This window comes from Polypterus senegalus, chromosome 3 (assembly GCF_016835505.1).
Source record: "Polypterus senegalus isolate Bchr_013 chromosome 3, ASM1683550v1, whole genome shotgun sequence".
Taxonomy (NCBI): Eukaryota; Metazoa; Chordata; class Cladistia; order Polypteriformes; family Polypteridae; genus Polypterus; species Polypterus senegalus.
Window position 1 is genome coordinate 82,060,049 of NC_053156.1, and position 16,031 is coordinate 82,076,079.

Genomic DNA, 16,031 nt, shown 5'->3' on the forward strand with positions numbered 1-16,031 from the left:
TTCTCAATGACTATCACCCAATAGCGTTTACATCTCACACCATGAAGTGCATTCGAAAGGTTTATTTCATAGTACATCAAAGCCTGTCTCCCTCTCACTTTTGACATACCAGTTTGGTTACAGGACAAACTGGTCCACCAAGGATGCTTTAGCCATAGCACTCCACACTGTACTGAGCCATTTGGAACACCAGGGGAGGTATGAGTGGATGCTTTTTATTGACTGTAGCTCAGCTTTTTACTGTTGTTCTGGATATGCTAGTCAGCAAACTGTCTAACCAAGGTTTCCCCCGCCTCTTCTGCACCTGAATAAAGGACTTTCTTATTAACCACCCTCAGACAGTAAAACTCAACCCCCACTTTTCCTCATCTCACTCACTCAGCATATATTCTCAACAAGGATGCATACTTAATCCTCTACACCTATGACTGCAGTCTTGCCCAATCTAATAATACCATCATCAGATTTGCTGATGACACTATGATGGTTTGAATCATCTCAGAGGGAAACGAGTTTGCCAGCATAGAGGGAATACTGGTATTGTCATCTTGGAGTTCAGCAAATTACTTGACACTGAACACCATGGAAAAAAAAAAAAAATCATCTTTGACTTCAGGAACAACAGAGCAGATCTGGCCCCTCTCTACATCAATGGTGATTGTGTGGAAAGGATCCCAGCCTACATATGCTCTACTTAACTATTTTAGACTACAGACACCAAAGAGGTCAATAAAAAGACACAGGAGTGACTTCACTTTCTGAGACTGCTTTGGAGGAATAATCTGGATTAAAAGATGCTGGTGAACTTTTACCATTCCTCCACAGAGAGCAGTTGACATACTATATCAAAGTGTGATACAGAAGCTGCACTGCAGCAGACAGGTGGGGGCTACAGCATGTCATCATTGCAGCTCAGACAATTGTTATCTGATCTCTGTCCTCCCTATAAGACTTACATACTTCCTGCAAAAACCATTTTGAATGACTCCTCCCAACCTGGACTTTACCTGTTTGACCTGTTGCCCACTGGTAGGTGTTATAGGTCCATCAAACTAATGACAAACAGACACAGAGATACTTTCTTTTCTGGAGCCATAACAACATTGAATCTCACCAAGCACTGAGCATCTCTCTCTGTGTCTCTGTTCTTCTCTGTGTTCTTTCTCTTTTTCTCTGTCTGACTTTTCACCTTTTATTTTGGATGTGCAGTAATCATGTAATAATCACAGTCTAGTAAATATTACTTTATTTATTCTATGTGCAATATTTTGTTATTAGTATTCTTTGTAATATCCATATCATGGTTAATTAATTGTGCAATTCCTGCTTGATCAGTAATGTTTTTTGTTTAGTGATACATTTGTTTTTTTAGCAATATCACATTATTACCTATTAATTAGTATTTGTTTATTCTTTTTATTTAGCGCCTTTATATGTAGTACTTATTTTACATTCCAGAGTACACAGTAACCTAAAATACAAAACTTAACTTGTTAAATTTTCCAGGCCTAATACATATATACTGTATGTGTATATACATATAGATATGTAGATAGATGGAACTTTATTTGTCCCTAGGGGGGACTTTGGCTATTTATATAAGCTCTTTAAATAATTAAACAAATATATAAGTAAATAAATATTCACATACACTTTTGTCTGAAAAAAGGAGAAATTTAAAAAGAAAGAACTGTTCTGTCACAGTCACAGTGAGGTATTATACTGATACATTGCTGTTGGAGTAAAGGAGCCCCAGTAGTGTTTCTTGTCTTGTCCACATAGACATTTATAGCACTAGAATTTTAACCCAGTCTCCTGGATCTCAAAGACAATAGCTGTGTTTCCACATATCCAGTTATGCAGCTAAATATGTTCATTTAATATAGGGCAACACAAGTTTTTAACTAAGTATTTTGATCTTCTATATGTGGTGCCCATGGTGGGTAGTTGTCATGGGTTTCCTGGACTGATAATGCACACAGTAGAAGAAGGTTATTTTACTATGTTAACCAAAAGAGCATGATTTTTGCAATTGTGTGTTATTTATTTACATATGTGTGTTTGTTCTAGTTGCTTGTAATTCATAGCTCAAATCCTTAAGTATGCGAAAAAGTGAATGCTTTAAGGCATGTGTTTGGGTTACATAATCATCTCAGCCACGAAAATACACATAAATGAGTGATATTTTCTTTGTCCAAAGTAGTTTTATCATATAAACCCTTGGCTAGTCAACAAATCATCCAGTGAAATACACTTTTGTACCCACTTCTCCTTACACCTTGCATTTAATATTGTAGTATTAAATGCTGTGTCAGAGTGCACCTGATGAGGACCACCTGTGATATGAGGTGATAGACAACACCATTGTAGTTTAAGAAGTTGCAGAGTGTATAATTTTGTAGACCATATTGAAAACAGAGACTGTGACATGAATTTATCAATTTCACATTCTATTTTAGATACAATTATGTATTACACAATGACCACTGCCCTAATTAATATGGAAGGATACTAATTTGACAAAAACAGAGTACAAATGTGGAAAATGTTAAAAGACTGATCAGCAGAGAAATCTGCTGAGAAATAGTTCATGAGTTATTTTTTCCATAGAAATGAGCATTGACAAGCAAAGGCTGGCAGATGCTTTATGCTGTTTTGACTCTTAAATGTTTCTCAGCTTGAATGTTCAGGTACAGTAGGTCTTTTCAAAATTTGACAGGCAGAGCTAAAATTAGAAACAGTGCTGTTCCATTTAGATTTCTACTTCTGTTTCTAAAATTCAGTTGTTTTATACAATTGAAAACATCCTAAGTCAGCAAGAGCATATAAACAAACTATATAAAAATTAATTACTACTTTTATGGCCAAAATTTCAACTTGTGTTTAGAGATTTGCTTTTGGGAGGAAAAAAGAACTCCAATTGATTTGCTAGAAGTTGGAACGCTTCTTGCTACGAGATTTCAGAAAGAAACAGCTTCTGTTTTGACTCAAATGCTCTGTGTTAACTCTGTGATACAACTTTTCACAAATAAACTTTTGCTGTATGAGCTTGCATTTCACTGGAATAAAAAAGCAATTTAGTTCATGTTTTATGTTTACAGAGAGAGAGAGAGATATAGTGTATGAATAAGGAATAAAGAAAGGCCATCCATAATTGTGGAACATTATTCTTAATTAGTTATTAAAATTGTTAAAGTTTTCTGCTATAGCCAGTATGATAAAGATGTCTTTCATTGCTGATTGATTATTTGCCTTTAGCTATTGAATATTAGAGTTTAATGGCGAGAATCAGAGAAATTAATTGTTTTCTTTTGTTTCAAATCTACAAGCAGATGTGAACATTATTATCCAAAACTGCCTAAGCAATGAAAAGATTACCAGCGTTTTAATACTTTGAAAATTTCTCATTTCAGTTTTATGATAATCTAGTCATTAGGGTAGATCTCCAAAGGCTGTTCTGAGCCCTACTACTCTTAATTTAAAAAAAAAAGTGCTGAAATGGTTTATTAGCTCAGTAAACAATTGTTTTAGGTGTTGTGATGAAATATTCTCCTATCTCTTCATCCCATATCCAGTTCCGGATTTCGTGCAAGCATACTCGCATATACGCCCACATTCACATCCACCCAAGCTGGAGTGCTTAGTTACTCTGACACTTTTGCCTTTGCGCTGTCATAGGAAATATTTACTTTCAGTATAAAGTATATCTTACTGATCGCAAAACTTAACTCGTTAACTTTTCCAGGCCTAATACATATATACTGTATGTGTATATACATATAGATATATATATATAGATATGTAGATAGATGGAACTTTATTTGTCCGTTGGGGGGACTTTGGCTATTTATAGAAACTCTTAAAATAAATAAACAAATATATAAGTAAATAAATATTCACATACACTTTTGTCTGAAAAAAGGAGAAATTTAAAAAGAAAGAACTGTTCTGTCACAGTCACAGTGAGGCATTATATTGATACATTGCTGTTGGAGTAAAGGAGCCCTAGTAGTGTTTCTTGGTACAATTCTGCTAAATGATTCGTTGGCTGAAAGTACTGTGTTAGTATGTCTGAGAGAGGTTGTGCAGCGTTGTTCGTAATGGCTTAGTTTTACTTCTCTCCTTTGTTGCTACTTCCAGGGGGTCCAGAGTGTGTCCTGCAACTGAGCTTGCCCTTTTAATTAGCTAATGTATATACTTAATTGAATACATTCAAGTTCAATTATAGTGTGGAGCTACAGATCAAAATCACAATTTGCTATATTTGACATTTTTAGTAATTTGAGTTCAGTGGGTGAACCATCTCATTCTCTGACAAGGAGCAAGTAATTTTTCTGTATTGTGAACTCAAGAAGGTATACCTCTGGAACATTGTTCTGTGCATGTATAGCACTTTAAACTGAATTTTGGTGATAATGTGTTTAATGTACATTGAATATTGACAAATTAATATTATAAACAATATTTAAAAAGATAAAGTATTTTTAAAATAATCATATTCCTTTCTGTCTAAAAGACTGTTCAGAATGAACTGAAGGAGAAAGAGCCTGCAGTTTTGAATGCCTTAGATCAAGCCAGAATGTTCTTGGCAGACCAGCCTATTGAAGGTCCAGAAGAGCCACGGCGTAATCTTCCAACTAAGACAGGTAAGCGACAACTCTCATTTTCAGCTTTACCTGTGTAAGCTTAATAGCATGAACACAAATAGTCTGTATCGCAAAACAATATATGTGGGGCTGAAATATCACAATGTGTCTATTTTGTCACAAATTAAATTACTGCTCTTCAGAACTGGTTTTATTTAAAGGTGATTCTGAAAGGACCTACAGTATTTTATGAAGATATGACCATACTATTTGAATTAAAACTAAATCTAATATATAGTTTAAAACATTAGAATTATTAGTTACTTTTCATTTGGAGTTGTTCTTCCTTTCATTTCTTGTTAATTTCATTCTAAATCTAAAGACAAAATAGGAGATGAGTTAAAAAAAAATTACTTGTTTTTAATTTAAGAGTGATTTCTAACACAGTAATGCATATTTAGAAGTGTTCTTTTTTTAATCAAATGAAAAGAAAAGCAATTTTAATTGCTGCATCCATTAAGGTAAAGCAAACATTGGAACTTGACAGTTAGAGGTGGTTCAGGGCACTAATGTTTACTTCAATTGTAGTCACTTATCTATATATATAATTCACTAAGGCAAGACAACCATGAAAAGCACGCCAGAAGGGGCGTGGATTCACTAAGCCGCTGACAAGTGAGACAGCTATGGCACACACAGGAAGGAGCCACGCCCACCAACTCCAAGACCATTGGATACGACGACAACTCGCAGGGCCACGGCCACCAACTCGGACGCAACGACACAGAAAAATGGCGTCATTTATGTTCGTCTGTCGTAGAGGCCACATGCAGTGCAGGTCAGGTTAATGTCATGTACCTCCGAGCTACGTTGACTGTTCATAGAGGCATGTTTCTCACGGAGGTGAATCGCCATATGCAGCGTGTGAAACAGTTTGCGACGGGTATCCCATGGGATCCTTAAAACAATCCTTTAAAACTGAGGTTAAAGCACAATGAAGGAATCAGCCTTTAAAAACCAATAAGCCCTGTGCCTCTGTTTCATTACCGTCTCAACTGCTTCACCAATGCAGGCCCTGCAACAGTCGAGACGCTCTGTCAGCAGCTGACCTTCTCTGTGCCTGACCGGTTCACACAGAGGCAGCGCAAGAGAAAGCTGCGCCAGAGACAGACAGAGGCACACACACAGGCAGCTGGTGGGCGGCTGTCCATGAGTTTCTCTTGCGAGCGGACACATGAGCAGGCAGTGTGTATGCTTTGAGTGCAAAGGTGGACGCGACAGGACCATCTAGGAAAAATCAAGTCGCAGATGTGAATCGCTGTATGCGGCGTGTAGAACAGTTTGCGAGGGGTGTCCCTGTGTCTTTCCAGAAGTGTTCAACCATCAATAAATAATTATGCGGCGTTTGTTATGCCGCGGTTTCACTATTGTGTTGTATTTTGCTCTCTCCAGAGTTCCATCTTTTCATTCACTTACTGTTGTATTCTCACACTAACCTGTTTTAGACAACCGTGTCTTTCCAGAAGTGTTTACCATTCAATAAATGATTATGCATGAGATTGAGCGTGTGCCTAGGCGTGGGTAAGCCGTTGAACCCCATTCGGGCTACAAACCGTGGAATTGCCACTAAGTGCGACTCATACGCTCCCACTGTTTTCGTCCCTACCCTTTGTACACACCCCCATCCCACGCGTTGACTGTTAATAGAGGCATGTTTCTCGCGGAGGTGAATCGCCATATGCAGCGTGTAAAACTGTTTGCGAGGGGTATCCCATGGGATCATTAAAACATTCCTTTACAACTGAGGTTAAAACACAATGAAGTGAGCAGTCTTTAAAAAATGAGTTTTCGGTTACGACGCACGACCGCGTGCAACACAGCAAAGTGTTGTACACGCTACATACAGCAATTCGCATCCGCGACAAACATGCGTCTTCTTAGATGCTCCTGCACTTTGTACACACCCCCCTCCCACCTCGCTACGCCGCACGGACGATTGTGTGTTCGTTTGTTCCGTGCATTGTTACAATGTTGCTTTTCTTGCTGATTTATTACATTACCGATTTTGCAAACATTACATTTTCTCACTGTGCTTAAAAATGATTAAAAAACCGGCCTGATTATGCGGCGTATGGAACGCCGCGGGTTGGCTAGTTTTTTTGTATTTTGTCACATTTTCTCAGAATCTATATTGCAGCTAATGCTTCATTTTTTGTTGCTTCTTTATCTGGATGCAAATTGCACTTATCCAATGAAATACAGTAGTTTTTCCTTTCAAGCTACAGCTTGAGCATGTGAAATTCCATTCTATGTGCTTTTATTTGCTTTTTGGTTTGTTTTTAAGTTTTGGTGTTGATTATGAATTTATTTAATCTTCCTCTTTATATGATGAATATACATATACAGTTCTACCAGTATCTATCTACACTTTTTCATTAGTAGTTTCAAGACATCAACCATGATACCAGCCTCTGTGTGGGTTTTGTTTCTTTTTGCCAACTTGTTGTTCTAGTTTGTCTCATACTTTTTTAGTCGCTTCCAAAATGTAAAGTTTTTACTTTGGATTTGTCAGTTATGAATATATCACTCATGTTGTAGCCCTATATATACCAAATTTCTTCGATTTGCCTTGTATGTTTTTTTTTTTTTTTATCCAGTTATAACATTCTGTTTAAATGTTTTGACAAAAGCCAGGAAAGTGAGTGGAACTAAACTGTGTTACATGCTTTGCATTTGTGTTCCTTTAATCTCCAAAGTTCCAAGTGTTCCCTCTCAGTAGGCAGTACAGGTCATTGTCGCTATTATTGTTGGTTTCTTTATTCTGAGCAACTGCAATACTCTGTTCAGAACCCTCTTAATTCCCATCGATGGTCGACCACACACTCCTTCCTGGACTGCCTGCCTCCAATGTATCACATGGGCTCCTTCTGATCCTGACTTCTGTCCTTTTTCCACTTTAACTTTAATGCAGGTGTGCTGATGAGACAATTGACTAAACTGCACATTTGCAATTTAATGCACAAGCGACCAATCACCCCTTCAGCCTCTGAGGGCACTCCACGAAACTATTGTCCACACACCAGCATTTTACTACAGGAAAGAGGTGAAAAGTATTTATAAATTGCTTCGGGATATTAGCTTTGTCCACATTTGTTCTTAACACCCGAGCCCTGGATTGCTTGAGTTCAGCCATTATGTCCATTCCTTTTCAAATATCTCAGGTTATTTTGAGTGGGTTTGTTTTCTAATTTAAGTCTGCAAGCTTCTTTGCCTTTACTCAGCTTTTTCTTCAGCACTTGTTATTCACCCTGTAGAGCCTCTTTGTCAGTGGATTTGAATGCCTTCTTATTCTCATTCAGTAGAGTTTGCAGCTCCTTAGTAATGCAGGGCTTGTTGTTTGGAAAGCAAGGCATTGTTATACAGTACAGTATACTGATGTACAGTAGTGTCAATGCAGAATATAGCTTGTGATGCAGTGACTGAGTCTCTCAATGTCATCCCTGTGTGATTCGCACATAATTTTCCAACCTGTCCTTTGGAAGCCATTATTCAGAGACATTTCAGCTGCTAGGCTCTACTTCCTTTCTATCCTGGTGGTACCAGGTTGAAGTCTAATAATAGGCTATTTGGGGGTAATAAAATTAACCAGTGTGTGTTAAGATCTTCCCAAAGGTGCCACAGGTTTACATTTAAACATATCTTTAACATTTGTATAGAATGGATTACAGTGGATGACACATCCACTCTGTTTCACTTTTATTATTGGTGTTCCTATCTGTCATACAGCTCCTGTGACACTGCTTAGGTGCTTAAAACACAGTTCTTGCAGCTGTTTACAGGAATATTTAATTGCATCCCACTTCTCCTTTGTCAGTTCTAGTATGATATCCCTGTAACTTATCCTAGGTTTGTAACTTCTCCAAAAGACAGTTGAGAAGTTGAGAGCTCAGGTTTGTGATGACAGCTGCAGATTAAGTCATGAAAATAAACTTTCCTCTATTTTCAAAAAAGTCATTCTTGTACACAGGTATGCATAAATGTCTCAGTCTATGGAGTGAGCAGTCAATAAAAGAATTAATCTGCTTTTTTGCTTTTCTGTTACATTACCTTATCTCATATATCACGTCATCTGACTCTTAATATGCATAATATTTTGAGCTTCATCCAATCAATGAGTGCCACCAGTATTTTCTGACTTTTTTTGACTCTCCCATTAATCTGAATATTGCCTTGCAATTAAGGGTGATCTATGGACTCTTCTGTTGATTTTAGCCCTGCAACAAGGTGTGTTAGGGCTTTCCCATTAGTTTATTCCAACTTTCTAGAGGGATGTTTGTTACTCGTCTACTTCATTTTAACCTTAGCGACTAACTTGGTGGCTACTCAAAGATGAGACAAAAGCCTCATGTGCCTAAGCTTAAAACATCATTTAGTTAACCCTTTAGTTACATTCAGTTCTTATCCTTATGTTTAATAATTCATTCTTATAACTTCATATAAGTATATACTTGTATTAAATTACAAAATTATATCATGCATTGATTAAGAAAATTGATTAAAAGTCTATAGTCATTAGTAAATTTAAAATCTGTTCATGTGATTAATGCTGGAAATTGTCAGTGACAAGTCATTAGATCTAATTCTAAAATTAATTCAAAATTGGTAGTTAATAAAATATGTTCAAAAGACAGAGCTTTTGAGTAAAGGCTACTGCTGTACAGCACCTGTAAGTATCTATGGGATTTAAAATGTAAAACTACTGAAAATACCACATAATGTAATAATCTTTAATAAAATATGTATGAACACTAAGATGTAAATAATTACTTTTCTTTTTCAATAGGTTTCCCATATACCACACTTTTCAAAATGTAATCATATTTTATTAAGGTTAAAATAACACCCTGAAATGTAAAACAAAGTATAAACATGAGCTTTCCTGAAAAATTAAAATATATGAAAAACATAGTCAACGTTTAACACCTTATCCCTGTATATTGCAGTGAGCCATATTATCCAAAAACCCATTATGAGATAATTCCTTATGTATACTGCTAAAAAGAATTTAGCAGTTTTTAGCAATTTTTTCCCTCCTCATCTTTTCTGTTTTTTTCACTAGTTTTGCATTTGGCTATGGTCCGTGTCACTACTGGTAGCATGAGGCGATACCTGGACCCTACAGAGGTTGCACAGGTAATCCGACTTTTCCATGATGGCACATAAATACATGCCATTGCCAGAAGGTTTGCTGTGTCTCCCAACATAGTCTAGCATAGTCTCAAGGGCATGGATGAGATTCCAGGAAATAGGCAGTTACTCTAGGAGAGCTGGACAGGGCCGTAGAAGGTCCTTAACCCATTAGCAGGACCAGTATCTGCTCCTTTTGGGAAAGGAGGAAAAGGATGAGCACTGGCAGAGCCCTACAGAACGACCTCCAGCAGGCCACTGGTTTGAATGTCTCTGACCAAACAATCAGAAACAGACTTCATGAGATTGGCCTGAGGGCTCAACGTCCTCTATTGGGTCCTGTGCTCATCTGTCTGGCACCGTGGAGCACAATTGGCAGGGTCAGGAGAAGCCGTGGAGAACATTCTGCTGCCTGTAACATCGTTCGGCATGACCAGTTTGGTGGTGGATCAGTGATAGTCTGTGGAGGCATATCCATGGAGGGATGCAAAGACCTCTATAGGCTGGGCAACGGCATCTTGACTGCCACTAGGTATCGGGATGAAATCCTTTGACCCATTGTCAGACCTTATGCTGGTGCAGTGGGTCCTGGGTTCCTCCTGGTGTTCATATTAAAACATTAAAAGATAACAAAATAAAGGAACAAGGCAGCTGTGCTGTTTTGGAACAGTGATAATGACTTCTTGCCAAATTTGGAAAAGCTTTATGCCATATCTTTTAAGGAAAAGTATATTTTCTGCTAATCTTAAATAAACTAAGACAGTGCTTATGCATTGAATAGAGCGCAGTTGAGGATGGTTCAGGTTAAGCAAGATAAGGCAGTGCACGAGCAGCATAATGTAGTATAGTATGGAATATCCATCTTGTATTAGTCCAAATACTATTAGTGCATCAAGAGCAGTTGGAGGTTGAGCACAAAATTACGAATAAGCATATGAGATGGGTGTATATTTATGTTTAATTGTTATGATTCTGTGATTTTTAAATTTAAGACAATTTGTAATCTTTAAAGATGTGTGTTGTGTACAGTTTTGTTCTGAATTACAGCATGGTTTGTACAAATTGATGAAGAACCTTTTGGATTAATTCTTCATTGCCTGTGACATCAATTAACATCACTTCCTGTTGTTGCCTAAGATTATCTAGAAGTATTGAGAAATGAATTGGTAAAGTCTGTAAATACTAACAGTATTGTCATTAATACAAGATAAAATATATTTTATTACAGATAAAACATTTTAGAATTTCATTAAAAGTACATAGAAAAATGAATGTGTTGCTAGACACCAATGCTTCTTGCTAATCAAAAGCTGCATTGCCAATAAAAAGAAGATCTCTAATAAAGTATTTAGGTACAGAATGACTTTGTAAATTAAATAGAGCTGAAATATATGATTATCATGTGCTTGCACACTGAAAATAGTATCTCTGTTTTAAAGTTTTGTCTGCATTTGTTCTATATTTTAAGCAATTAAATAAAGCATAACACACAGTATTGAGAAGTTTAAACTTCTTTAAAAGGATATTCAGCTTGACAGTATTAATTCTCCTAGCTGAAAGGAGTGAAGCCCAGAATCATTTGCTTAGTTTTGTTGATGTTCAGTGTGTGGTTGTTGATGTGACACCAGTCAGCCAGACTCTTAATCTACTGATGGTATGCAATCTTCTCATTATTCTTAATGAGACTGATTACAGTAGTATCCTCAGCAATTTCCATTATATCATTAGTGTCATATCAGGCTGTACAGTCATAAGTGAACAGTGAGTACAGCTTGGGGTTCAGAAGACAGCCTTGTAGATAAGTAGTATCCAAACATTTATGTTCTGGCTATCCAGAAGAGCAGTGTGGAGGGTTTGTGATACCGCATAATCCAGCAATTTGTTTGGCTGATAAGTAAACTTCTGATGTTTAGAAAATCTTGTGGTTTCATACATTTAATGGCCACTAAGGTGAATGCAACTGGGAGGCAATCAAGAATATAAAAAGAAGAGGATTTTATAATTTTTCTGGCCTAAAACAAGGTTATTGAAAATCCAAAGGATTTTATGATGCTGTTGGTTCTATATCCACTATATCCATTTAAAAGTAGTTGAGCTGCATTTAACTATTTGAGGAGCATATAATTAGGCAAAATGGTTGCAAAACCATTCCTCCTTATGGGAGTGGAAATGATTATAGTAGTGCATGCAATATACAGTACATACTGTATATAAGAATCAACAAAAATAATAATGAATATTAGAATAGTTAAACAAAAAATCAGATATTGTTCAGATTGGGCAGGGACATTTGTTGTGTTTTTATCTAAGAGTAATCCAGCCTGTCATCTTTTTCAGTTCCATTGTTTGCTTAAGTAGCCTGAATAATCACATTCTGACCAAACTCCACAAAGTTAGACAGCCAACATAATTGGAGCTGATGTGGAAAACCTGGTAAGCATGTGTCAGTACGCAATGCTAAAGAAGCGTGTTATCATTTCAGCGGATGACAATTTTACATTTCCTTCAATAAACTCTACTGAGGAATGAAATTTACTCTAACAATCTCTTTGCAGAGATTAATAATTATAGATTTTAAATATGTATATAATATTTAACAGTGTACCTGCTAAATTTGTAATTCAAATTATCATTTGATTTGTAGAATTGTGTGTACTTCATTTGGTGAGATTATCTCTTGTGATTTTATGCATTATTGGAAGATGTTTTTGAAATGTATTACCAATGGAATACTGGGATAAGCCAAATTAAAGTTTTAGATTTAATTTATGATAGATCATGTTTACTACAAAAAGAAAAAAGTGTGATAGTTTATAGTTCAGTATAAAAAAAAGATGAGACAGATTATTTGATTCTTTATTGTCAATTCAAATTTTCAGCATGTCTCTGTATATTATACTTAGTCTGTGATAGTGTATTGTATGAGAAATATAATATAAACCTACTGTAGACTTATTAACTATATAAAAACCTCACTGTGTGCTTGGTTTAAGTTTGAGTTTTTTTCTTGTGCATTAGTGATTCTTTACTTTATATAGCACCTATGGGGCACACGATTCCATTAGCTGCATTCATTATCACAGTTTTGACACTTCTTTTACTTCACTTTCAATCCACCTTTTCAGGTGAGATTGGTAGCAAAATGCACAGTTGGGCAGACCAGGTCAGGACATGCAATGACTGTTTCGCGTCACATAAAGAGGACTATATAACATACAGGATCTGCCGTGGAATTACTTTCACTTTCAGCATCTACCACATATTCCAGGACAAGAGGTCATTAGGGCTCCATTCTGGTACCCCAGCATAGGCATTCCCAGTGTGGCTGAGGAGTATGATCCCTCAACCACTTTGAGCACACTATCTTATACTTTTTCTAGCTGTACTACCCATGTAAGACAGGTTGAAATCTAATTAATGAATTAAGACCTCAGCATTAATGTTTGCAGTTCACCGTGCAATTCATGCAGTATGTCTTGGTTATATCCAGTTTGATTTTTGATTCGTAAAAGCAGTGTTAATGTGTGTGATGTCCCATCTTTTGTAATGACAAATGCAATTCTTTTGGAATGACTGAGACATAGCAACTGGACAGACAACCAGACGCTTATGCTTTTATTATGAAAGTGGATTTTTTTTTTTAAATAGGCACCATCAATCCAGTCTGTCAATCTTGGGCCAAAATTGAAGAAGCATATAAACTAAACATACCACCAATAGTGTTTTTTTTGTTTCTGTTTGGACCTCATTTATCTCTGCAATCTTACAACAAACCTTTCAATAAGCACAATGACCTCCAACTGATTATCTTCTTGCTTCCTCCTTCTAGAAGGTTGCATCCACTTAATTTTGCTGAAAACAGTTTAGTCCGTGTCATGCCTACCCTCCTTGGATAGTTAAATGGATTGCCAAAACCCTTCCATGGATTTCTGAAAGTCTTTTAAACTCCTCAGACTCCTGTCAAATCATGACCTTTGTTTCAGTGAATACTACAGGTGCTGTATGTGTGGCTTGCCCATTCCTCTCACTAAAGAATCTGAACACCAAAGTCCATGCAGATTCCTTATCCCTGAACCCATCTGAGATGTAGGAAAAGCTATTTTGTTTTTCACAGAAAGATACTCACAAGACATTCTAGTACACCCATACTTGCCATTTGTCATCTGTCACTATATGCAGCTGGATTGAATGAGGTGACTGCCAAATCATCATTTGCCTTTGGCTCAAGGTAATATTTACAATCAATAATCAATTACTAATACATAACTCTGATAATAAGCTGCCTGCCAAGTTTAGGTTAGGAAGGCCATTCCTCCATTATTCCACCAGTGAAGATTTGAAGTCTTCAAATAAGTAGTAGTAGTAGTAGTAGAAGTAGAAATAGCTTTTTATTGCCATTTAAACCATATGCAGTTAGTACAGTACACAGTAAAACGAAACAACATTCCTCTGCGACCGCAGTGCTGCACAGAACATATAACTACAGAAAATGCATGTGTTAACATTGCAGGAGAGTGCAAAGATAGACAATGCAATGCAGACCGGTACACATTTATGATACCTATAGGTACAAAAAATTAGCAGGTTGTGTCAAAATGTGACAATATCTTAATAGAAGGTACAGATATAAATGTGACACTGGAAGTAAGAAGGAAGTAACTGTATGATAACAAATATAATAATAAATGTAAAAAGATGATCTAGTTGAGTGCAAAGGTGTGCCAGTGTTATCAGTCTAGTGTTTAGGCTTGAGGAAAAAACTATTATACATTCTGGTAGTGAAGGCCTAAATGCTTCTGTACCTTTTTCTTGACCGCAGCAGAGTGAATAGTTTATGTGAGGGTGTGTCAGGTCCTCCACAATGCTGGTAGGTTTGCAGATGCAGCGTGTAGTGTACATGTCTGTGATGGAAGGAAGAGCGATTCTGATGATCTTCTTGGTTGTCCTCACTATCCTCTGCAAAATCTTGCAATCTAAGACTGCAGACAGTGATGTAGTTGCACAGGATGCTGTAAATAGTCTCTTTGTAGAAGGTGATGAGCATGGGTGATGGGAGATGGACTTTACTCAGCCTTTGCAGGAAGAAAAGGCACCGCTGGGCTTTCTTGGCTATGGAGCTGGTGTTGAGGACCCAGGTGAATACCAAAAAATTTGATGCTCTTGACGATCTCCACACTTGAACCATTGAGGTACAGCAGAAAGTAGTCACTTCTAAATCTTTTGAAGTCAACAACCATCTCCTTTGTTTTGTCTACGTTCAGAGACAAGTTGTTGGCTTTGCACCAGTCAGTTAACTTCTGCACTTCCTCTTGGTATGATGATTCATCATTCTTGAGCATGAAGCCCACCACAGTCGTGTTGTCAGCGAACTTGAATATGTCGTTTGAACTATGCATTACCATACAGTCGTGAGTTAGTAAAGGGAACAGCACTGGACTTAGCACACAGCTCTGTGGAGCACCAGTGCTCAGTGTAGTGGTGCTGGAGACACTGTTTCCAATCCTGACTGACTTCGATCTCTCAGTCAGGAGTTTTAGGATCCAGTTACAGAGGGAGGTGTTTAGGCTTGGCAGGCTTAGCTTTCCAATTAAGTGCTGAGGAATGAGTGTGTTGAATGCTGAACTAAAGTCTATGAACAATAGTTGCACATATGTATCCTCCTTCTGCAGGTAAGAGATGCCGAGATGGAGGGTGGTGACTTTGGCATCGTCTGTTGAACAATGTCTGCGGTATGCGAACTGCATGAGGTTGATCTGTTTCATAACAAGCCTCTCGAAACACTTCACGGTGATGGGTGAGAGTGTAACAGTACAATAGTTGTTGGGCCAGGACACAGAGGACTTCTTCAGCATAGGAACAATGGTAGTATGCTGGAATTAGCATATCAGAGAGAGATGGTCTATATAGACCAGGTAGGGGTGGGGCCCAAAATGCATCAGTGGTAATTGTGTATTTGTGTAGATCCAGCAAGTTTGCCTAAATAAGACTAGTCAGTAGTCAAAGCCCTTCTTAGCATTAAATTGATTGTCAGATTTAAGTGTAGAGTAAAAAGTAAATAACGTGCAAAAGAGATTGACAGTTGTGGTAAGCTGAATGCCTAGCACACAAGTAGGTTAGTGTTCTCTACTCTTGGCAAGAACTGGTTTTGATTCAGTTATCACTGTGCACAACAGACCAAATGTCATGGGTAAGGGCAGGCTGCCACTTCTGTACAGCAAATTTAAGGAAGTAGGTGCAAAATTTATAATGCAGAAATCT

At 37.2% G+C, this 16,031-nt stretch overlaps 1 protein-coding gene across 6 annotated transcripts in view; it reads left to right on the forward strand.

Annotated features, from left to right (window-relative positions):
• Positions 1 to 16,031, forward strand: part of utrn (utrophin) — a 513,264-nt gene that overhangs the window by 372,996 nt on the left and 124,237 nt on the right. For all 6 annotated transcript variants that reach the window (XM_039747516.1, XM_039747517.1, XM_039747518.1 and 3 more), the window contains one exon: positions 4,517 to 4,646. In XM_039747516.1, coding sequence (XP_039603450.1) covers positions 4,517 to 4,646 — 130 coding nt within the window. The remainder of the gene's footprint in view (positions 1 to 4,516; positions 4,647 to 16,031) is intronic.